The sequence below is a fragment of the Colius striatus genome, chromosome 1 (genome assembly GCF_028858725.1).
Source record: "Colius striatus isolate bColStr4 chromosome 1, bColStr4.1.hap1, whole genome shotgun sequence".
Lineage (NCBI taxonomy): Eukaryota > Metazoa > Chordata > Aves > Coliiformes > Coliidae > Colius > Colius striatus.
In genome coordinates, this window is record NC_084759.1 from 68,486,171 (window position 1) to 68,511,414 (window position 25,244).

A 25,244-nucleotide genomic window follows, 5' to 3' on the forward strand; every position below is an offset into this window, starting at 1 on the left:
TTGACATTCTTTCACAAATTGAACAAAATATAGTTCAAAACTAGTTTTATAAGGCAATCAAAATAGAAAATGGACATTTGGAAATTAGTTTTTACACTTAGTTTTGAAAATATGGCCGCTATTATTTCAAAAAAACAGCATTCTGTGAAAAGTGCAGCCTGTGTGACAGCAGACAGTTCTATCAAGTCCTTAGAATAGCAAGCAGCACCATCCAGTGGCAATTTCTTCCTATTAAGTTCTTCATTAAGGCAAATTTACATACTACAGAAGTACCATAGTACCCAAAAGAACATATTTTTTCTCAAAGCACACATATTCAGAGCAGAGTCAAACTCCTATCAAGACAGATCTAACAATTAGGCAAGCAATAGTCAATGTAAAATCAATATTCACATTGGATTAATAATACAAAACCATTGTTACATCAAGCTGGGACCCAGCTGAGGATTTTGCTTGCTGTTACACTGTATTTTTATTTGCATTTAAACATTTCCTTGTCTTACAGCACTCTGCTTCCTTAACCGTTCCTTTGTTGCAGTTATGGCAGTTAAATATGACTGTAGTTTATCTAACTGGTGCTGGCTGTGTCCTATTGGAGCCTCCTCATTGGTGACAGTGTCTTGGTGATACCCAAGTAATAGAAATGCCAGCACCTCAGGGGTACCGATCCATAGCTCCTCATGAGTAAGGAGCTCCTCCTTATGAGTAAGGAGCAACTTGTAATACTCCTGCACAGCTACTTTAAAGTAATTTCAAGACTCTTAAACTACACAAAGGTCAGAACCTCATTCTAAATCAGACCATAAGCCCTGTTAGTCCATAATTATTGCTAGCTCAGTTATAGGTTGTTCTCTGAGACAATATATAGAGTACAATTTGGTGAATATATCACTCTAGGGGACAGAATAGATAGACTCATTCCGTGTCTGGATCCCCTTTTTCAATCCAGTCCTCCAGCACCTCTTACACTAGGCTTTGCTGCCTCCATCTGCTCCAGACTCCTCGATATCATTCCAAATGAACACCTTCAGTTTATGTCCTAAAAGCATTATGCATGGGTACTGCAAAAATGCCCTCATTATAATGCACATTTTCATCTGGAAACAAACAACAAAAAGAGTAGACTTTTGAATGCTGCCCAAGAGGGCAGAGCTCCAGAGGGAGCTAGATTTTTATTCAAGCTAAGTTTTGCTACTGGATTTTATGGTTTAGGTTTCACTACACAGGATTCAGGTTCCATGCAACCCTCAGTTACAATATGTATAATTTCTGTCCTGAGCTGGAAAGTTCACTCTCCAGGCCCTAACTCTTGCCTCCATTTCTATTTCACTGTAAATCACTGCAGATAATTTAAGACAATATCAAGACAGCCTTCTCTCTCACTGTGTCAGCACTAGTAGTCTCTCAAGGAAAGAAGTATGCAGAAGATCATCCTTGTCCTGCTGGAAGCTGGGCAGCCTACCCAGAGGCATTTGCTTCTCCTGCTCTGCCCTGATGTTAACCTATTTTGCTCCCTCTCACCCCCAGAGAGGAGGACAGATAAGGTCAAACTTTTATTCTTGCACCATGAGGTATGTCTCAGACTCCTCACCAAAGAGAACAGATGGTTTGTTCTGATAATATGCCCTGAATTTTCTGCCAACTCCTACAGCATTGTTTAATTCCTCTTCACAATTTTTCCATCCTAGAACAAATGAAAGCAATAGTAGCAGGAATATATTTTCTCTCACAATGGCCAGGGAGAGCAGCAGCTACAATTTGCTTTTTTACTCCGTCTTTTCCAATAAAAGCTATGGATTTTCTTCTGTCCCTTTATTACCAATCTTTTATTAGGATATTCATGTAGGTGGGAACACTAATCCCCACTCTTCTTTGTCTATATTTAATGACAGATCGATATGAGAATGGATGGGAAGTGAGAAACCATGCTGAGTAGGCTGATAACTAGTTTCTGTGGCTTTCCTCGCTGGAAACATTCTCTCTTAGGATTAGACTATTGCCATTACTTAATATTATGCTTCGTACATCAGTATATATGTCTCCTGTTTTCCTATTCTCTCTCTGAAATATGATCTTCTATGTTCAAATAAATAGTCTCATTACTGGAAATAGGAAAAAAATGCACTGTGTGACCATAGACCGCAGTATGAATATATAACTTATTTCATTCATATAAATCCTTCCTGTGAGAAACACTAGTTCAACAACCCACAATGCTAGAAAAACGGTCAGGCTGAACCACATAAAAGTTTTTCTGTCTGCAGCTAATTCCTGCTGGTTAGATGCTATTAAAAAATCACTCTGCTTTGAGTTAAAGAAATTAAGCTTAAAGGATGTTTATTCATAATTTAAGATACTTAATAATAGAGAAGTAATATGGAGAGACGCTAACACTCTCCTTTTACATTAAAGTAATAAAAATTGTGATTATAAGCGCATACTTCATGCTAGTAAGAAGCAGACCTTTTAAGACCAGATCTTACACTTTCAAGTTTTTGTGTTTTAAGGAAAAATGCAGACATGTAAATGTTATTCAAGATGTCAGATCATTAAAATGTCATTTGAAAGATTCTTGCAAGATCTTTCTTAGGGTTACCTACAAGAGAGGATATGAAACTAAATGATAACTCCTGTGACAAAACAAGCCCTGTGGAGGCTCTTCCAGAATTTACAGAATTTCTAGTTCTTGCTGGTATCACTTTTCCTCCATTTGATGTGCAATTGGTATCTCTCTCTTTTTCTCTTTTTAATTTAATAAAATTAATGTAACTCTACCTTTTATCTTGACTAAATAAAATGTGTTATGAAATAGGTTTAAAAAGGTCATTACCTTCATATTTGTTTCTGCTGGCTTATTTAAGTATTATGAACAGCTAGCGCTCCCTTTTAATATACAACACAAAACAAATATATTATTAAAGCAAAATATTGGATAACTTCATACAATTATTCATTCAAGTTAATGAGTTCTTTCCTGTAATAATAAATGTTTCACATTTCTCCTTACATATTTCTAATTAATGTAGCTCCAACATAGCTGAAAATATGCAGTTAATAATTATTAATAATACCTTAAAAATTCCTACATATGAATAAAACTTTATAATATCAACAGATTTTTAAGATATACGTAGGAGATAGATTTCTCTTCAGGGTAAGAAGTGTATTATAATGTTCTCTGTGTATACAGGCAAAAGGAGAGAAACCAAAGATATCTTACTGTATAGCAAAAGAGGAAACAATGAGACTTTATTCACCCTACGTTTTGTTGACTATGCTGTACCACCAGAAACAGCCATATACCAACACTTATTGAATCTGAATCGAATCTGAAGGAATGGAAATCAAAGAAGGCAATAGACAAAACATGTTTTTAGCTGGAAGAACAAAGATCAGAAAAGTGAAAAAATTCATTTTTCTAAGTTTTTTTTTGTTTGAACTTTTTTGCAAACTGAAACTCTGGACTCTGTACATCAAGACTTTACATAAGATATCCAACCAGATAGCAACAAGAAAATAAGCTTATAGCTCATCTTACCTATGTTCCTTGGCAATCTTGAAAGGTCAGAGAGTAGAGCTGAGATCAAAGATAAACCTAGCCCACTTTTTTTTTGTTTTTAACATACACTTGTAATAATTTCCTGTGCAGTATAGGCTTCCATGAATGCAATTGAATACTTCATTGTTTTCAACAAGTCTACAAAGTAGTATAGATTAGATTAATTAAAAAATACTAACAGAAGCAGATTTTTTTTCCCTTCTCCTTTGGGAGAAAGAGAGGGAAGAGAAGACTGAAATGCAAAGAGGGAATTGATCGATATTTGAAGAAAAATCAATTCCAAGAGAATGAATGTCTCATTACTGTAGAAAAGGATGATTACAGGGAGAGGGGGGAAAAAAAAAACACCCCACACAGAATTAAAACAAAAAAATTTAACTAAGAGGTGTCCATCTAAAGAGAGCTAAAAGCAATATACCAAAATTTCAAAGGTCTAAATGGGATTGTGAAGTAAGAAAATAGTAATGTCTGTGGTAAACATAAAAATATAAATCATTAGAAATTAAACAGGAAATATAGGCATCTTTTACCAGAAACATATTTGTATTTTATAAATCCATAACATGTAATCAGTTTCAAAAGGATCAATACTTAAAACAAATGTCTAAAGAAATGAAGTTCAACAGCTTAACATGTTTCTAAAGAACAGCACATCTTGAGACAATAAGACTTCTCCACTGACACAGAGCAGTATTTGCCATAGATTAATCTAGAAATTTGATGTCAACATAGAGGCAAACAGCCTCCTCAAAGCATCATTTACCCTATGACTTTACAGTGACATAAGTTTGGAGGAGAACTAGAACCAACTAGAACCTCTTACTGCTGTAGCTTTTCCCATCATCTGCATGCAGGAGGCACAAGCTCTTTCGATCTATTCTCTTGCACGCTTCCTGATGACCAAGATAGTAAACAGCAAGGACAGAAAGAGTTAGAAGGACTAAAAGATGAGGACAATGGGGTTGAGGAGCTTTTGAGTGCAAGATCTACAATTCACATTTGGGGAAAAGGGCTATGCAGGAGGAGCAAGAGACACTCGTGTGAGTGCCTCATGTGAGTTGTAACAGATAAGATGCTTCCTCATTTTTTCATCAGAAAATATGTGAAAATATATCTCTAAAATTTGTTTGGGTGTCCACATTGTCTGAAATTGAACCTGCATTGCCAATGATAATGAATAAAACATGGGAAACTAATAAAGACTGATAAAAGACGGCAAGCAGCATCCCTGAAAATGAAAATCCATGAGAGATTCCTCCTGTAACAACAATTGATTTCTCTAACAATGATAACTGCTAATGAAATAGAGAGTGCTATGAGTTGAAAAAACAGAACTTCAAGCACTAAAGTTAGAAATATTGAATATAAGGTAAGCCACTATTACATATTCTAACAATATCAACATCAATCTCTTGCAAGAAACCTGTGATGGAACCAAACAACAGTCAATTTTGTTTCTATAACAGTTATTTCCAGGAGAAAACAACTAACATTGTTGCAATAGGTGACTTTCCACATTTTAAAATTCAGAAAATTTTACTTTAGATGGAGAGATAGATCTATTTATACCTTTGAGTTTGCAGAAACAATGTTTCTGCCAGTAACAGAAATTATTCTTTGATCTATTCATGGAAACAATAAGTTAATGAGCTGTTTTAAGGCTTTTTTTTAGGAGCAACAGAAAAATGCATTCTTTCCTTGATTCTATATTTTAGTTTCAAGCCTTTGTTTTCCTTTTACATGTGAGCTGTCCCAAAGCAGCTTTCTAAGACACGAACACAAAATTACTTTTTAGATACATTGAAAACTTGATGTTTTTGCAATTTCTAAAGGATTGCATAGTTGGTGGGTTTTGAAAATAAAAACTGCATTTAAAAGTATTAAGGTTATTTTGGTGCTGTGCTGCATGCCTGTATATATTACAGCCAAATCTACTCCACATTTAATGCCACATTCCTTTGCTTATTTATAAAATACATAAAGGCATTTTTAGCTTCATAAATACATCATCATTGCTGAACAGTGTAATTCAAATGTCTAAAGCATTTGTCATGTTATGTGCATCCATTACCAATATTTGATAAGAAAATTTCTGACTATCTTACCATTTCAAAAGGTAACAGGATGAAAAACTTAAAATATGCAAGAGATGTAGAAATAAAATGAGCACACTGGACATATTTAACTACGAAGTATCTTGTAGACTTGATTTGATTCACTTCTCTGTTTCATGCCTGTGTAAATCATGTGTGATTCAACTTGGAGAATTCATTGACAGTGGGATGATCACATGAATTAAAAAAAAAACTGTAAAAAACGTTCCCTGCTAGATTGAAATATCTTGATTATTAAAATTACCTTTATTTCAAGATAAGCAGACAGTGTTTTCAGTTTGAAGAAGTCAGTTGGAGCCCCGTGTTGTTTCTGATATGTTTTCCATCCTTAGTGCTGTTGCATTTTCATTGAATTTCGTACCACAAGTATTTGGAATTTTGTTGCCATATATATTTTAAGTTCCCTTCATGTTAACTGAGATTCATTTTTATGATTTACTCTTTAAATAACACAGCAAAAGAATCTCCAAATGTCATTCATTAAAAAGTGTGCTCACTTTAACCTTTTTAAAGTATGCTAAAGTCATAGTTAGAGGTGCTTTATAGAAGGGAAGCTTTTTTCCTTTTATTTTATCTTAAAAAATCAGTAGTTTAAAAACAGATTTTCCATAGAAAATAGCATATTGCCAGACTTCCTTTCATTCTCACAGCAAACTACAGTCTTCTTAAGATATTAAAACACTAATACATCCTAAGAGGAAAATATACAAGATCACTGTAACCTTGCCAAACTTGTCAAAATGAGTTACTAATCAGAACAATTTCCTCACACATATCTTCTTCATGCCATTAGCAACACTGGTGGTTGAGCAAGTATTCATATGCACAATTTAAAAGTAAATTAAGGCCCAGGCATTAAACCTTCCCTTATGCTCCATTTACAATGTAGAGGAAAAATATAATCAAAGCATACAACTGACTTACTTCCAGTATGATCAGCACGTAGACAGCTACTAAGATGATGGACGCAACTGTTACTTGTGCCTCTATGTTTGCATGAAGGTATTGATGCTTCATGGAGAAAGGTACACTTCCAGACTGCTGTAGGAAAGCTTGAATGTTTATGAAGATGGTGCCTCTGGTGGAAGAAAGGGAAGTTTTGCTTATTTCTGGAGTGAGATACTATTACTCCTATTTATGCGCTAATTGTATATTATCTAATAAAGTATGCAGTATACCCTTACAGTTGCAGACAACTTGTCAAGCATTTTCATTCTATCCTGCTAAACAGCATTGCTTGGACAGTAGCTCTAACACAAACCAACTTTGTAAATCCATTTCAAAATCAACAAGAAACCACCCTTTCCTGCCTCTCTGAAACAGGCAGTGATAGATTATTTTTAAAACATTATCTATTCCTTCATAGTCAAGTCTACATAAACTACTGCTTCTGTGGATCATTTCTCAGTCTCTTAGCCAACCTGTTTAGTATCTGAAAAGTTCTTGATGTGATGATTTGTTGATTTCTTCTAGAATTAAGGGGCAGAGACCAGTTGTATGCCACCTGCAAGAGAGTCACATTTGGCAATATTAATAAAATTCAGTGAAAGTAATATGTCTCTTATCTATGGTTTTATTCCTCTTTGTTCTCTCTCCTTTTTATTTAGAGTGTGGTTTTTTATGAACAGGACATAACACACACCAGCCTAAACTAATTCCACCTGATTAGGTATGTTACAGGCCCTCAGGTGGGAACAAACTCATCCTTATTCCCTCACTCAACCAATGAGCTGAGAGACACCTCCAGGAGGTGCTCCAGAGAAGGGATGCCAAATCACATTTTGTGTGATAAGGAACATCTGAGACAATTAGGCTCAGAGGCAGCAATACGGTTGACCCTCAAACTGTGAAGAAAACTAGCATACGTGAGGTACAGAGGATGAAAAGACCAGCAATATCATGCCCCTAGACATTACAAAGAGGACATGGTAGAATGTCAGTAAGAAAAATTCTTATTTGGTGATCTTCCAGCAAAAAGAAACAAAAAATCTTAGAAAAATATACACTTTCTGAAACTTTTCCTATTACTACATGCTGAAATTCATGCAAGTTTAGCCAAATATACTCTTTAAATGTAGATACAGATGAATAAATTTCAAATTTGGTTGATTGTAGCCTAAATCCTAAGCTTGTCCTGACATTATATGCTACAAAGTGCAAAAAAAGAGCAGTTTAATCAGCCAGCTTTGAACAACTGGCACACAGAAATGCCTGAGGAGCATAGAGGCAAGGAAACTTAAGTTGGCTACTTGTTCCTTTTGTCATGTCCTGACTACTGCTGGTCTTTACAGCAGTGCAAAGACTGCTCGGGGCAAGAGGTTTAAGGGAGTAGTTGCCATGATGGTATTTTTCACTATGCTGTGGTTAGTGGGACTAATCTTTTGCTGTAGACTGTGAGATTGGGTGCAAGCAGGAACAAAGATGGCATTGTTCAGCTGTGCTGTCACTGGTAGAGGCAGACCATCCTGTCACACATACAAAATGAGAGGCAATTGTTTGTATGGCAATGCTATTTACTAAATGCTGCAGCTTATTTTTATTTTTCAATCATATACAATGACAGGCTGTGTAAGATCCTACTTCACTGAGCTCTCTGGGAGAGAGCAGCATGAACGTGTTACAAACATCAACAACAAGAAAGCCTTAAGAGAAATAAAGCCAATAAATGTGACACATGTTTAAGAAAATAAGCTGTAACAAAATGTGAAAATGTATTTCCGTGAGTGCAAAAAAGCACTTTGCACTTGTTTCTTCCTTCAAGGACAACCTTTGAAATGTTGATCATTTTAAAGACAAGAAAATCCCTGCTAAATGTCAGTCTAAGGGGCCTAAATTTTACAAAAATTTAATATAGGAATCTAATGAAAGTCTTAAAAAGACAAAATATAATGTAGCTTTACTCTTATCGTAATAAGTTTTCCAATGCTGACATTGACACACTTCACAGCAAGGAGAAACACGACCACTTAGTCCAGACAATGGTGATAATACACATCTCTGAAGAAGCAAAAGAAAATTTACCTGCTGCTGTCGTCTCCTTCTTGATCCAGCATCTTCAGTCTGGCTGATTTGTACTACAATGTATTCCTCTGTTTGCTGATCAACTACATCTGCTACAAATGGGCCTCCTATGTCTAACTTCAGCAGAGGAGAATCATGAAAATCAGTCAGATTCATAGCTGTTAGTAAAGTTGTTAAGGTGCAAATTTCCAGTAAAAACTAGTATAAGCTGTACAAATTCCAGGGGGAAAAAAAAAAAGCCTCAACTTATATTGAAAAATTCATTCTTCAGCTAAAATTTATAAGAAACTATGAAAAGAACAAAGCAGATGTCCACTTCCTCACCAAGTAGCACTGTTTTTGTTGGGTTTCCTATGGAAACAGGAGTTATGTGTTCAGAACAAATACGTATGTCCTTTCCTGGTGACTTGAGATCAACAGTGCTTTCATCTGACACTGTAGATGTACCAAAGCTCCAAAATGGAAATACACAAAGATACAGATAAAAAAGATTTTTTAAGTGCTTGTACTAGAGGAAAGATTGTATTGTTAGCTCAGCAATCTAAATGTTGCAGAATTTGTACTGGGAAAAACACTGTGAAAGCTCCAGCCACAAGAAAAAATTAAACCAGAATCAACATCCTATTCCTGCCAAAGGATTTGCTTTTTGGTCAAAATTCTAGTCACAATTTTTCAAACATCTGAAAGACAAATATTCAAGTTCCTCTCACTTAGAGTACTCATAGATTCTTTCTCCTTCAGCTCCTTCATCTATTTTTTCTTTCATTCTCTCTTGGATGTCTAGCATGAGCTGTGGTCAGACTACATTCCTAGTCTAATATAACTAAGAAACCCACAAATCCATTAGAAGTCTTGCTCTATTGGTCCCAGTACAACTAAGACTATTTAAACTTAGTATTGTGATAGCTCACTTCTGGTATAATTGAGAAAGAAGTCTTCCCATGAGTTTGGGAAAGGGAGGTATACCGAGCTTTTAAATCCTTCACAGTGTGTTTGTTACTGTAATAGAATTATGATGTAATTGTTGCACTCCTATCTGTGACCAGATAGAAAGTTAAGGCACCACCACCAAAAAAAAAAATATCTTAAGAAAGAAGAGACCTGATTTTACACATATATATCCTGCTGAAATCATGCAAGTTAATAAAATACTTGAGTACCTCAATGGTTTTAACATCTGACAATTAATTAAACATACTACAAAGAGAGAATCTGATGGCGAAAAAAGATGTGCAGGATCATATATCGTTAGAAGGATTTTTCCAGAAAGACAATTTGTTGCCCACAGAACTCGGAAATTTTGACAGGAGGAGACACAGTTTAGTTAGAGATGACTCAGGGCAGTGCTGTGCCCTGTTTCTCAGTGAGCCGTAGTAAGGCCATCCATGGTAGACTAGCCTCTAACAGGGAAAGTTTTGTAACATAATGCAGGAGGCCTTCATCTGTAAAAGAGTTTTTGCATCTGTTCACATTCCCAGCAGGAGAAGTGGATCTGGAAAAAAAGATACACCTCACATCAATTCATAAGAGACCCTAGCATATCCAGTGTCAGGGTATCAACCAATGCCTTGTAACGTAATATAAATGTCACCCTGCTGAGCATGGTGAGTGGAGCAATCACCACCAGTGTCATTCACGTGCCATTCATTAAGAATAACCCTCCCAAGCACCAATTTGCTTAAAGGAATCACACAGGAAAGGATGAAAACTTTCAAATGCAACAAATCAGGAGACCAACTCCAATCAGGAGAATTTACACACACAGCCCTTAGCAAATCTAAATACAAATTGCAACAGTTCTCTTCTTTTTCTGAAAGTTCTAAGTATGATTTGGCACCACAGATTTTCTGTGTCCTAATTAATACACATTATTAATCCCAACTGGAACTATAGCTATACCTTTAACTAGAGACATTAATTATGCCCTCTAAAATTCCTGCTGACCTGGAGTCATTAACCCAATGATTTAGGACACCTCTTGACAGTCTGCCTTTTATTAGGAGTGCAGCCAGTAATTTATGTCTTGAAAAACTTCAGGTGCATATAATTATGGTAGCTTACATTTTAGTACTTTTAAAATAAATCTTGAAATTACCCAGATGACATATTCAGGAGCTCTTATAAAGGATACTTAGAATTAAAGGGGGGAAAATAAACTTCATTTTCAAGAAGAGTAGTTCCTTCCTGCTTTTCCTATAACAATGAGGATAGTTAAATTTTTCCATTCCTTTCTGTGCATTTATAAAACCATCAGAAAGAGCCCTAATAAAACAGGTTCTCCTTTGGAAGTGGAACTGAACATCGTTCACCAGTCTGCTCTAAGGCTCTGAAATCACATCAGAGTTATCTTTCTCCAAACAATATTTAGAGACTCTGTTATAATTCCATTATTAGACTGCAGCAGAACACATCCTTTATGAAAGGTGGTATCAAAACAAACCAGGAGAAAACTTCAGCCACACTTACATGAATCAAAATGCCATCATTTTTTTTAATCAAGCTGCTCTTCAGAATACTTTTGTTCCTCCTTATCTTCTTTTTATATTTCCCTTAAATTGCCTGAATGTGACTTCCTCTATATTTTAATCATTCAAATGTGACTAACTTTGGGGGAAATTACCTTTTTTATTCCTAATATCACCTTTTATTCTGTAACTTAACCATGCTGGGTCTTCTGTCTTTTCTGAACTTTTTTTTTTTGTAATGTGGCCTTCAGCATATACCTTCATAGCAAAAAATCTCCCTGATAAGATTTACAGCCAGAGATGTTACTTTTAGTTTCACTTCAGCTAAGCTGCCTCATTTTTATGTAGTTCCATTCTTGAAATTATATTACTGCTGTGAATTATCCTGTCAAGGGATTTGGGTTTGTGTATGCTTTGTGCACTAGTACACAGTGGCTGTCTGTATTCACATCTGGCACCAGACTGGGTCCACTGCTCAGAGCTAAACCAAGAGCTGTTTTTTCTGATCTCACTTTTCTGACTAGCTGCTCTGAGAAGGTATCAAAGGGTGTGCAAGAGTCACCTCATCTCACCTTACAGTTTTGTAGCTTATGTAGACAACATGATGGAATGCGATGCAGTGCTAAACATTCAAATTGGTATTCATTCACAGTTTACACTTCTGTACTGTGGACATCTGCATCTGAAGTGGTTACTCCTATAAAATCAGTGAAAAGAGGGTTCTTTTAAGATGGAATTCATTGCTTCATTTTAGATCACCACACAAAGATGAGAGGAATCACTCATGAGAAGCATCAGTTCTAGGCTCTCTTTGATGACTAAATCGGGTGTAGCTGAGACAAGTTACTTCCTAAATACTGAGTCCTTGCTCCACCCTCCATCATGCCATTAATTCAATATGTACAGAGCCATCTGGAAAGCCACGATTGACAAAGATTCTCTGCTATATTTGCATGCAGAAGGCTGACCTTATGCTTTCTTTAACGTCTACTTTTATATCCTATTCTGCCTACTGTAAAACATACCTCGAGAATACTTTATTGATTTCTTTTAACAAGTTTCTGAGGTGCTTACATACTGCTGATACCGATTTATGACCAGGTCAGTCACGCTAGTTTCTCTAGGATATTATCATTCTAGAGAAGGCATTTTGCCTGGGTCCTAGCATTTTTTTTAACATGTTGTCCTTAACTGGTGTTATTTCTGCATCACTCTTTGCAGTTCTCTCTTTTTATGTCCTATCCTTGTTTGTAGCTTCTGACATTGTTTATTACATCATCCCTTCACAACATACCAAGTTGAACCACATACTTTTTCTATAGCTATTGTTTTCCCCATCTGAAGAACACTCCATAACTTCTTTTTTTTCCTTTTTAGAGGGTCAGCAATCTAGTTCATTTTTTGTCTACATTGGATCCACCATTTCTCTCTGTGCTACATCAGTTCTAGAAGTTTTGTAAGTACTTAATAAATTATCTTTTATACAGCATTTTCTCAATGATGTGTTGAAGATTCTGCTTCCTTGACTGCCTCTGCATGTGGCCCTCATCTTCATCCATCAGTTTAGGAGTCTGAACATTGCCTGCAGGCCAAAATGCTTAATATGTTTCTAACTGCATCAATAAACATACATGATTTTTAAATGTGTTCTGCAAGGAAAAATGCTGGAATGTCTGACAGTAGAAAAGTAGAGTTACAGAATTAAAAAGAAAAATGAAAGAGGAAAGAGAACTAAAGTGATTAGAGAGGTTGTTTCATTCATTACGTTAATTTATTGTATCTGAGATAAGAACTCATTTTTAGAACCTCCATGGAAGCTGAAAAGTCTGATAAAATATGACTATATTATTTGCCTCACAGTCTTTTTTTCTGTATATATCTTTGGTTAAGGGAGTGAGAAACATGATTTTCAGTGTCACTAATGGTCATGGTATGATTGGAAGCTTTCCTAGCAAACTTTTCTTGCTCAATGATTGCTCTGTTGCACCAATCATTCAAAATCATGCAGCTTCAGCAAGGAATTTAATAATAAGGTCAGCACCATGTACCAGGCTCAGACTAGAGCCTCCTCATCAACTTCTATATGTGCAATTTTTCTAAATAGTTCCACTGAATCCAAATGAAATTAGAAATCTAGCCTATGATGTAAATTTAAACATATTATTGGTATTGAGATACATCTTCTGCTTTCTGAATTTGAGATCTTAATCCTGGACTGGATGTGATAATACCTCAGAGAGCTACTGAGGAGGGAGATAAGTCAGTGAAAATGACTACTGACTAGTCAATTTAATATCTCTGGTTTTGTCTGATTTGGACTGACTGGAGAGCCATTTAGCCATGACTTCAGATGATGTATTTTCATCAAGTTTTGTTTTGCATGTAAAGAGCAAGTGAATAACTAACACTTCACTTGGGATACTGTACAAATATATACCTTGCAAAAGGTTATCCCTTGCTAGCCTTGCTCCAAAAATTTTACTGAGGAGACATCAAACGTTTGAAGCAAACAATCAGTTCAAGACTGAAAGTCTTTACAATATATTTATAAAAATGCAAGGTCCTTGGCCAGACTCAGAAAGAATTCACAATCCGCTCCCCAATTGTTATCAAGTTTCAGTTCCAAGACAAGCAAGTTCTGACAATTAGTCAGAAAAAGGAAAATGAAATTGCTCCACCTAGCCTGATGTAACTTCCGTCACCTATAACAGGAACTGGCACAAGTACAGAGGTTGAGAGGGAAGCAAACAAGATTGTTATTGAAACGCTTGTCAGGGACAGTAAAGATGGAAATTCACAGCACAGAAGTATGTTGGAAGAAGATTTTCCTTTTCGTATACAAATAAAATAATTTTTACTATTGAGAAGTGTAGAAATAGCAATAATTGCATCTGGTACAGTGAAAGAAAAGAAGTCACTGTTATCAGGGAGACAGATACTTTTTTAAATGACAGTGAGGTAGCATGTAGCACTATCATAATTTTGAAATCCCTTATAGCATCCACAAATCCCCATTTACTTAAGTTCATAAAGACTAGTTCAACTCAAAAAGTTAGTGCACAGTTCTCCAATTATTTGTTCCCCATTGCTAGACAACAAAAAAACTTGGTTAGTTTTTAGAAACAAAAGAATGAACATGGAGTATATTTAGCATTTCAGAAGATTCTTCAATTCCAAAAACCTATGTAAGTTGTGAAGAACACGAATATTTCTCATTCACTCTTTGGTCAACCAGTCAATGGAGAGAAGTTACCTGAAGGTCCTAACGGCCAAACAAGTTACGGAAAATAAAAATGTTCACGTCTTAGAATAGGTACAAGAAATTCTGACATTTATTCAGTCTCTGTATCTCTTCTTCTATTTTTATAATCCACTTTCCAAAGGCATATCATCTTATTAATTATTGATGCTCCCCACTTAACATAGAGCCTTTGAGCAAAAGATCTGAAAATGCTTCACACACTTGCATCCACAGGGGTATTGAATCTTGCTTCCTGCAGAAAAGGATCCTCTAGCCTGGCTCCAATAAAAACATTTATTTCTGGTATTAGAGAGCTGACTGTTAGAATTAACAAGCCAATAAATAACATGTTTTGTAAAAAAAGGAAAAATAGTACCACTATTTTGAAAAACTACACTAAATTCACTGAATTTGTATCTGGTGACAGTAGGGAAATCAGTATTTAAAAAAAAAAAAAAAAACTCAAGAAAACCTCACACACTCAAAAAGTTTCTATTAATTGACAGGAGGCAAGATGTTGTTTTCAGAAACTACAGCGAACTCACCTCAATGCTATATGCCAGGTTTGTACCCATGGGGATGAACAAAGGGAAATACAAGTGGGCTAATAGAATAAGAAGAGAATGGGAGGAAAAACAGCTAGAGTAAAACCAAACAATACATAAAGGTATAAAAACATAAACAAATGGGAACTAGAGCCAGTGGAAAAGTGCTAATGAAATGTCATATGAAAAGCAGGTCACCTACTGATGCAGGTCTCTCCCAGCACCATAGACAGAAAGTTCTGACTCAGATGAAGCCTGAGATCTAATGAGCATGACAAAAAAATCACAAATTTCTAAGTGACATCAGGATGACAAAGGATACAAAGTCCAAAGGGGATCACTCAATTTCTTTTTAAAAATATTTCAGACTTTGTTTTGATTTTTCTAGTGTATGCAAGACACATTTTATGCATGAGCACGATCCATAACACACACATCAATATGCATGGGCATTTCTGGAAAGGAACAGAAATTAGAAGAAGGAATTTAAAAAAAAAATACATATATATATATAGTGGTTAGTATCCATTCAACACTAGGTAACAGCTTTTGACTCATAAGCAAGAGATAAAGAGTGTTCATTTGCATAATTTGGCATCATAGGAGCTGAGAGACTTATTTTGCACTCAAAGCAGACTCATATCATAATCCCTAAGGGGGTTGTGACAAGGACTACTGCAGCACAGCTGCCAGCCTACCATAAAATTCTTGTAGACATTCAGAGAGTAGCACCTAATGTCCACTGGGTATACAATGATCTGTCAGACAGCATAAACCACATCTTCACACTGCTGTGTGAATGGTCAAGGTTATCCAAGCCTAGCCAAAAAGATGAGTACTTTCTTTACTAAGCAACAAAGTGGAGGGCAACCACATGAGCTTACTTCTGTGCAAATCAGTAACAGCAGCAACAGTGAGATGACATTCAGAATTGTTTGTGCTTTCTCCAAGCCCCATTTAAAAATCCAATCTTTCTCCTTGACCCTTCTGCTTGAATTATCATGTCTCATATATTTTCCCTGGTTCCGTGACCTCAGGAAAGGGTGAGAGCACCCAGTTTTCAATACATAAGACAAACTTCAGTTATAGGTTTGCCAAGGAAAAAATGAGGAAGGCTATATTCTGACTGTCTGATGGCTGTTTGGCTCAAGGTATCCTGACATGATAGCTAAAATGTGAAATATAAAAATATCTCCTCATACATAAATTCCAGTCTCACCAGCACTTTCCAGAAACAAAAGGAATAGCTATTTTCAGAGTCAGTGCATACAATGCAGAAGCTATGGTTCCAACCCAAAATCTGTGGAAAGAGATGAAATCCTCAAGCTATACTTTGACAGTTGACTAAAACTTGAACTTAAAGACACATTGCCAATACACCCTCATTTGGCAGTCTGGGCCATGACAGCCCTACTGCAGTTCAACACCACACATATAAAAGAGCTTTCAACAGCAGTTTCAAGGAAGAAAAAATATTGATGGGAGCAGGATATTGATGGGAGTTTATAGTTGAAGTTGTCATTGGTCTTACTAAATGTTCACTTACATTCCTCTAAAAAGCAATTTCAACCTTATAAATTGCCCTCAAGCACAAACCTTTTCTTCCTCATTTATCCTACTAATTATTGTGTTATATTGTGTCATTATTGATGATAGAGAGAATGCTAATAATCAAATCTATTTAAAATGGACTCTCCCTGCTCAAAGTCATGGAATTGCCTCGTTAAATAAAAATTTAAAAAATCAGCGTTTCAAAAACTAAATCCTACTGCACATTTTCAAAACAAAGCACCTTGCAGGAGCTCATGAAACATTTCTATAAGTGAATCATCTTTTAACAGTAGTGACTGCAGATTGCAGACCAGACTGATTAAACTAGAAATACGGTGGGAACAAGAAATGTCATGTGTAATCTGCAAAAGTTTGTTTGTTTACTAACAGAATCTTCATCCCTCACAGATATTTCACATTCAGATCTACATTCACCTGTGATGAATCATATTTCTTTTTGGTTATTCTATTTTGTGCTCTTTTGAAAATTTTCATGGCAATCTATGGATTTGTTTGCTACTGAGTAATTTAGCATGGAAAAAAAATAAAGGACTCTACACCTCCATTGAAAAACATCTACAGGCATACAAATCTATACATATGGCTGGGCTAAGCTGTTCTGAAAACATATCCATGAACCATCTGGTTTCCTGCTTTTGAAGCAGTTCACTGGCTAGCATCGTGGTCCAAGCATATACTACAGATACATTACAGATGACAGAATACAATTGGTCTGAGTCACAGTTGTTGCAGTCAGATGCAACAACAACTCCTGAGCCTTGATTCCACTGGGTCTGCAGCCCACTTCCTCACTTATGGCTCCATGCAGAGACTGGACACAATGTCTGGATGGGCACCACAAGGCAGCCCAGGCAGGTGCCATTCAGTATGACTTGGATAAGAATTATGTCTGTGACCTGCATCAAAGGGCAAATGAAAGTGCAGCCCAGGATCTGAGGACACCCAGTACTCTCAAGGTATAGGGCAGACAACACCCACCCATCCAACCAGTTTATCAGTGCGACTTCTGGGTTTTTTTCAATGAAAGAAGGATACAGAAGCTTTCCACTGGTGATACAGCCAACATCTGCCAGGGCACACCTTGATCTGGATAAATGCCAAATAAAATCTACAGCAAGGATAAAAATCAATTCGTTAATAACACCAAAAATCAAAAATACCCCCTAAGCCTATCTAAAAAACTTCAACAAGGCTCTTTCAAATAGTACATTAAATTGTAAGACTGTTTCCAGTATTTTAAGGTATGTTTCCACTACAGCTGAAAAGCAGCCCTTGGGATACCTAACAAAGGACGAGTAATATTGCTTCCATAAACTTACTGCCAGAACCACATATCTAATATATTTTTATCCAAAAGCACACCTATATCTGAGGAAGTAGGTTGTCAACTCTTATGTCTGATACAGAAGCCCTGCTAGCCAAAAAAAGAGTTCCTCACAGCAGCTAAAAGCATAAAGTCCAACTGCTTTTAAATGTTTCTCATCTTGAAGTCTAAGATTTTTCCATCTTTGAGGATTTTGCAGGGGAGGGCAGTACTCTGGCAGCCTCAGTAGGGAGCTGCCTACTTCCCCATGGCCTTCTGCCTTTCACACCATGGAGTACTGCCATTGCTGGTGCATCCTCCCCAGCACAGCTTTTCATATGAACATTCCTCATGTGTTAGTATCTAAAGACTTATCTTAAATTCAACAAGCAACCATGTAAAGATATTTAAATCTGAGTTTTTAAGCTACCTCCTCAAACTCAACTTCTTACACTACCGTACTGTCCAGTGTATTACCTAGTGCACCAAACAGGGATCTGATTAGGCATGAAGCCCTGCACAGAACTTTCTTGTTTTACCATCTTGTCCCCACCCTCAAGACATTGCTTTAATAGCCAAGACCAAATATCACATCTCGTTTTGAACTAATTCTAAGGAAATAGGGGCTGAGGAGAATTGCAAATTCAATACTTACAGAGCAGACAACTACAAAAACAAAAAGGCCTGAAACTTTTAGGAACTTTAGACAGCATCTGAAACATAAGAAATATATATTAACTATATGGCTAGTTGAAAATCAATCAGTTTTCTTACGAATTCTGACATTTCAGAAGCATTACAGTAAGCACTTATGGATGATAATATATCAGATCACAATGCAGACACTGCAACACAGGGGAGGGGATTGGGAAGCCTCAGAGACTATAACAGCTTCAGCCTCAGGTCTGCTGCCAGCTGGGTCTCATTACACAGGAAGGGGGGTTTAGCCCTTGGAAAAGCTAAGTGAAGGCTGCAGCATGAGCTCATGCTGAAACCTGGAGCCCCATCACTGTTACTGCCAGTCTCAGACAGACCCAGATCCCCATGAGCTTGCCCTGGTCTCCTCCCAGAGAGGCAAAGAGCTTTGCCACTGCAGTGAGGTGACATGGCCAAGCAGAAAGCACAGCTTGTTACATAGAGGTGGTGTCATGAATGAATTGCACAAAACCAGACTACTAATATATATCTTGAAAGGTGCTGGGAAAAGACAGTTTGAAGATGAGAACCTGAGCTTTAAGAATCTCCTGGTTTCAATAGTGTCTCTTTAACGATAAAAAAAACTTCATAATCACTTCTCTATAAAACAGCTAGCAAAACTAGGCATTTTTTTCCATAGCACATCTGTGCCCTTTGAAAGAATGCCCAGTTCTGGAGATGTGATGCCATCAAATCTTCTGAAGTGTCAGAGTTTATTACCAAGTGGATTAAGCAAGAATAACTCTAAATTAAAATGTAGATGTTAAAAACATGTGCTCTTGAGTAAGAAATTGTAAGATTTAGCACTTTTAAATTACTTTTAATCTTACCTAAAAGACAACACAATTAATTATTTTCTGAGTGAACATCAGTATATTCCATAGATGTCTTAATCTTTTTGGTGATTTTTCCTTATTACATCTTTTCATTAATTTAAGGCATTGATGTTCTTATTCCATTTTTTTCAAAAGTAATGACAAATGTAAGGTTTGATTTAAGCCTGGTCACAAGCAAGAAGGAAAATATTTCAAATTACCAGGATAATTAGTTAAGAAGGGAATGGTGCAATAAATAGCTTCATGGACAGATGTTATAGAACAAAATATTAAAGCAGATTAGGCTGAAGTCAGAAACAATTTTTAATCACAGCAGAAATACATCCATAAATCAAGTTTTTTGATTGACTGAAAGCAACATAAGTTACTGAAGACTTGTTTTTTTTAAAATACTTTCCAAAGATCCTACAATAACATATGAAAGAAAAGTGGTAGCAATTTACACAAGCTTCATACAGCATAAAAATAGAGAAGGCAGACAAAGATGAGAAAGAAGCCGGTTAGATGGCTTCTTCCAGAAATGCCAGGTAATCCTGCTCTAGTGAAACACAAAGCGGCAGAGAGGGAGAAGATCATAAACGCTTGGAGAAAAGTGATAAAGAAAACCATTATCAGTACCTCATAACTGATAACTTATTTTGGTATTGTGGGATTTATGGAATATATGTCGTTCCAGCTTCATTATGCATCTTTTATCCTGCTTGTCTGTTCTCCCCATCTCTACATTCCAGTTCTATTTCAGTATTTTGAGGAATTTCCTATGTTATGAATTACTAAAGCCCAGTCCAGATTGGTTTACTTTTAACACACTTGATATTTTCTGTTTGCACTTTGAAATTATAATTATTATTGTTATTATTATTGAAACAAAAACAGCAGTAACTTGATTTTAAGATGTAAGAGAAATCAAAAAACACTGATTAAGCCTTTATAAATTCATAACCACTTGCCTGTAAATAAACTCATCTACAAGATCTGGCAAGATATAATAAAAAAGCTTTTGGAAATGATTATTTTTGTAAATGTAGAATTTAGAAAGCTCTTCTCCTCCTGTCTGTTTGTTTTCATGGCATTTTATATTAGGAAAGAAATGCTTTTAACAGCTTATGGTTGAGAAGTGATCAGCCTTTGACTCCCCCATGGTTTGCAATCTGTCTCTTCCTAAAGCACTAATCTGGCACAACGATGCAGGTCCAAACCCCGTGCCAAATCCTGCACTGATATATACCTCTGGTGCAATCCTATTTGACTTCAGTTGGAAATGCATGAAGTATAAATCTATGAAAGATCTCACCTCCTGTTCTACAAAAAAATGATTTTTAGTCTGATCTGCATGTGGTGTCGGACAGTTTAGCTTCATTTATCATCTCAGCAGAGTTATGCTGACACACAACAGCCAAGGAGCTGGCCACATATGCACAACCAGCACCATAGCAATGAAAATACTTCACGGGAAGTTCTGCTAGAAAAATGCACTACTCTCCAGATTATAAACCCACAGTGTACTGCAGAGAATGGATTCTACATTTTCGCTCCATGCCTCTGTTCCATCAAATTCCAGGGAAAGATACCATGAGCATGAAGAAAGTTGCCTGCCAATTTTTTTCACATCTGCTTGTATTGTACTAATTGCAGCCATTGAAATCCTCCTGGCTCCATTTGTTCAACAACAGTGCAGGAGAGGAGCACTCCACACAATACCATATGCACAATGAAAGGAGGGAAACAATTGTGAAGTGATGAACTAAGACAACGTACAGATTGGGAAAAGATGCAGGGGCATATCATTGGAAAGTCTCCGCAGATCAACACAGAGATATGGACATGCAGTGCTGGGCTTCATGTAAATCTGCAGAGCTATCTGAAGAAGCAAAGTCAAGCTGTTAAAAAGGTGTTGAAAATCTGGAAAGGGCAGAGAGAATTAGTATCCAAGATTAAAGGGTTTGCTAGCTAAATAACAGGCAAAAATACCCTGAGGAAATTCGAACCCAAGCTCTTATCATATTGATAGCTTTTAATATATTAACCATTTCCTCTATGCTTAAATGAGGTAAAATACTAGTTTGAGGTAAAAAGTGGAATATATTAATGTATTTGAAAATGTTCAGTCAGTTTTTACATTGTGTATATATGAAAAGCTACTACATAGACTACAGAAAGACTGTGTTGATACATATTTTAATTAAAGTGAAGTATTTAATAAAAGCAATGAGACTGAATAATAAAGCTGTGGAATCGACAAAGGGACTTTTCAAAGAAATATTAAAAGTAATACAGAAAGTATTTAATTACAAATTTAGAACAGGTGCTATGATTGATGTTTATAAGAACAAGGGGCTATTAATCATTGGGTAGAGGCTGTAATCTGTTTCACCAGTGTTTATTTATAAACTATCAATGGCAAGATATAGCCTAAATTATAAAGTGTTTTTTTATTCATTTGCAGAAAATATATAATTTTCTAGACACCTATACTTAAAAACTTATCCTTGCAGAATTTTTTTAAAAGGAATGGAAAAATATATAAATTAATTCAGACCTCATCTTTGATAAATTGAACTTGACATGAAGATTATCCAAGATTTCATATTTCTCAGAAGAAGCAGATCTCGACAAACTTGTCATTTCACTTCCCAGATGAAACCTTTGCTCAAATTCTGCAGAGCTGTTGTCCCATGAATCATCATCTGTGGTAAAATCTGGATTATGAAGAGCCATGCACTGCAACCTGTCACACATTTTCAGTAAACATAATAAAACAAAAGAGTGGTTTATTTCAACAGGTAGTAGATGCAACTGACCTTGCATATCCTTAGGTTTATTTTGAAATATTTTAATGGGAAAATTCATAGAAAAAGATTTATTCAGTACAGACTGAGCTCCCCTTGGTGATACAGCTGGGTAGACTGAGGACCAAGAACAAAGACCCCACAAAATTTATGGGCACTTGGGAGAACCAGGTCTCTGATGCACCAGGCAGATGTGCCTCAGGATGTGGTGTGGAAACCCCAATAAGGATCTTTTTTAAAGCTCTGCTGTGTCTTTCAGTGCACCAGATGTAACACCACACAGAGGGAACAACAACACACAACCTGTGGTTGCTTATCCTTAGGGCTCTCTAATCACCCTGGCCTCAGACCTTACATCCTTCCCTTTCTCATTTACAGCCCCTTATTTCTACACAAGGTTCTCCATAGTAATTCTCTGCTCACAAACCCTGCCATTCACTTTATTTCCCAGTAGGCTTGGTGTCAGGATAGAAGAAAGAACCACGCACAATTAAATAGAAGACAGCTTAGAAAAAAAAATCTAGTGAAATGAAACTAACTCACCCATTTTCCTCTGAGGAAACTTTCAGTAGTGGTGTCTTTTCTGTCAAGCCAGTGTTTTTTGACCTTAAGCTGAATAATTTTGAAAAATTGAAGTGATATCTTTTGAGGGAAAAGAAAAAAAAATAAAAGCAGTAAGTCTGCAGTAGAATGACTCATTACAGTTCTACAAACATTTTGGCACAAGTGAATCTAACTAGTTAAATATTCCCTAAGAATGGTGTCCACCTAAATTAAGGCTTTCATCAAATTTGAGCTAGTCGTGGTAGTTACTTCCTTGTAGTAATGGGAGAAATCCACTGAATACAATAAGACAATTTATCTTAAAAGCAGTACCTGAAACAGTCAATAAAATTTCCTCGGAATGCCAGAAGAGCAATAGCCACCTAACTCACACTCAAATGTCTATATTTTAGACACCTAAATTTACAGTGAAACAACTGCATAGCGATATTAGTGAGGCAAAATTCTTAAAGTAACTACATATGGTCATACAAGTTCACATTAATAATCTTCATAAAACATCAAATAATAGGATCATTTCTGTCCTGTAAATGTCATTTGAGATATAGATCACCAGAAATCTTCTAATCTCTGCAACAACCTCAGCATCCTTTGTATTTGGGAAGAAAGCTTTAGCTTTACAAGTACTTGATTCCTGCAGCATAATACCTTCCAAACAGTTTCTGTCAAGCCTGGGTCCTAGGGCTGCAGCTAAATAACAGAGAGTAAGCTGCTTGCCATGTTGCATTGTTAAGAAGCCTTTTGCTAAAATACAAATTCCAAAGCTGAAGAAACAGATGAAGAGAATTAAGCACAATCACAGTGGTCTGGCTTTGGGGCAGGCTTCTCAGTGAGATTAAATAATTGAGCCATTTTACAGCAGTCTCCAAGATCTGGCTCTTCCAAAGACATTTCCCATCAAAACCATCCTTATTCAGAGATGCTCAGATTTATTTCATTCAAAACTGTAGCCACCCACCATCACAAAGTCCTGAAGAAATCTGCTAGACATAGAGGCAATATGCAGATCTTATTACTCATAGATACACTTAGAAGAAATCCAAAATATCTTTTGCTATTGCTGGATTGTGAGGGAAAAGAAATTATAAAATCATAGACAACTAAATAAATATAAAAAGATGATTGATAATTCAGTCTTGTAAATAAAAAGCCAGTCCAAAAAGAAGGATCTGTATATTTAACCTTATAACATAATGGAAGACAGTGGAATTTCTTGCTGTTTGTAGAAGTATACATGAGCTTTGTACAATTAAAACCCCCGGTTAATTCTTTAGCTTGCTGTTTTAGTAGCGTTATCATTCAGAAGCCATGCTAGGTCTTGAGCAACTGGGTATGGTTATTTCAGCCTTGAGTGGCCGCAACACTCAAACTCAAACTGTAAGCACCATATTTGCAATCTCAACAGAAGAGAACGAATGAGTTAGAGGCACTGAATTATCCAGTGCCTCAGGTCAAACGTTCAGCAGATTACAATTCAGGTGCTACATTGCACTGACACTTCATCTGTGAAGAGATGATTGCATACTCTGAAGCTATCAAAGTGCTTCCTTTTTTAAATGGGAGAATATCATTCACACAAAATGTTTAAGTGGAGAAACTAGTATTTTGAAGCAAGTGCTATTTTAATCCTACCATGGCCTTAAATGTAAAAGACTACCTAGAGCTTTCTTTTGCAAAATATAATCCATAAGTATAGCAAAAACACTATCAGGACTTGAAATGTGCGGTCACTGAGGATTACTGATATGCTCCTGGCTAATCCTGACATCCCGCTACATACCAAATTTGCCTCTAAAGGTGACAATTTTAATAGAAACAGACATTGAACTTCTCTATTCAGAAATTTAAGTCATGCAAAGACCGATTAGCTCTTTCTGGTTTAAAAAAAAAAAAAAAAAAAAAGATGCCACTTGTTCCACAAAAAAAAAAAAAAAGAGTTCCAAATAATACATACTATATGCTTCATAGATTGCCAAAAATGACCAACAGTTAAAATTGCAGAGATCTTCAGGTAAAGTGAAAACAATTAGTACATGACAACATCAGTTTGCAGAGGGTAAGAACACATGGCCAAAAATAAGCAGCAGGAAACAGCTAGGCTTGACAAAACAAAAATAATTAGAGGAAAAGCAGAAGAGCCTTAACTCCCTGTGATGCGATTACTCTAATTAGAGAATGAGAGTAATATAAACAATAAAGCTAATTAGGGCATAAAAGAATCTTGAATGCTGGAAGCTCTATAAAGTTGAAAAAACATCAGAAAAACTAGCATAGATTATAAAAATGAAAGTCATCTCTGAACCAAGAGTCTAATGCACACCCCTCTGTGCCATTCATACTTCTGCAGAGACACTGTTGGTGTGATTTGGTCATGCACTTCATCAAAAGATAACAGAGATCATCTATAATTAAGATTTAGGAAGGCCTACAGATTCCCTGCTGTTAGAGATGCAAGTCTGCAGTGCTCAAAAACCCTCTTAGCATCATTCTTGGTGCTTCTCAGCCCTGGCAATTGTGACACCATGTAAAGGACAAGAAA

General features: G+C 36.2%; 1 protein-coding gene across 1 annotated transcript in view; it reads right to left on the reverse strand.

Annotated features, from left to right (window-relative positions):
• Nucleotides 1-25,244, reverse strand: part of OCA2 (OCA2 melanosomal transmembrane protein) — a 174,241-nt gene that overhangs the window by 128,981 nt on the left and 20,016 nt on the right. The window contains exons 2-8 of the mRNA XM_061988504.1: nt 22,685-22,783; nt 21,892-22,080; nt 18,476-18,533; nt 17,553-17,625; nt 8,695-8,852; nt 7,095-7,177; nt 6,598-6,751 (exon numbers count right to left, since the gene is read on the reverse strand). Of these exons, the coding sequence (XP_061844488.1) occupies nt 6,598-6,751; nt 7,095-7,177; nt 8,695-8,852; nt 17,553-17,625; nt 18,476-18,533; nt 21,892-22,080; nt 22,685-22,783 (814 nt within the window). The remainder of the gene's footprint in view (nt 1-6,597; nt 6,752-7,094; nt 7,178-8,694; nt 8,853-17,552; nt 17,626-18,475; nt 18,534-21,891; nt 22,081-22,684; nt 22,784-25,244) is intronic.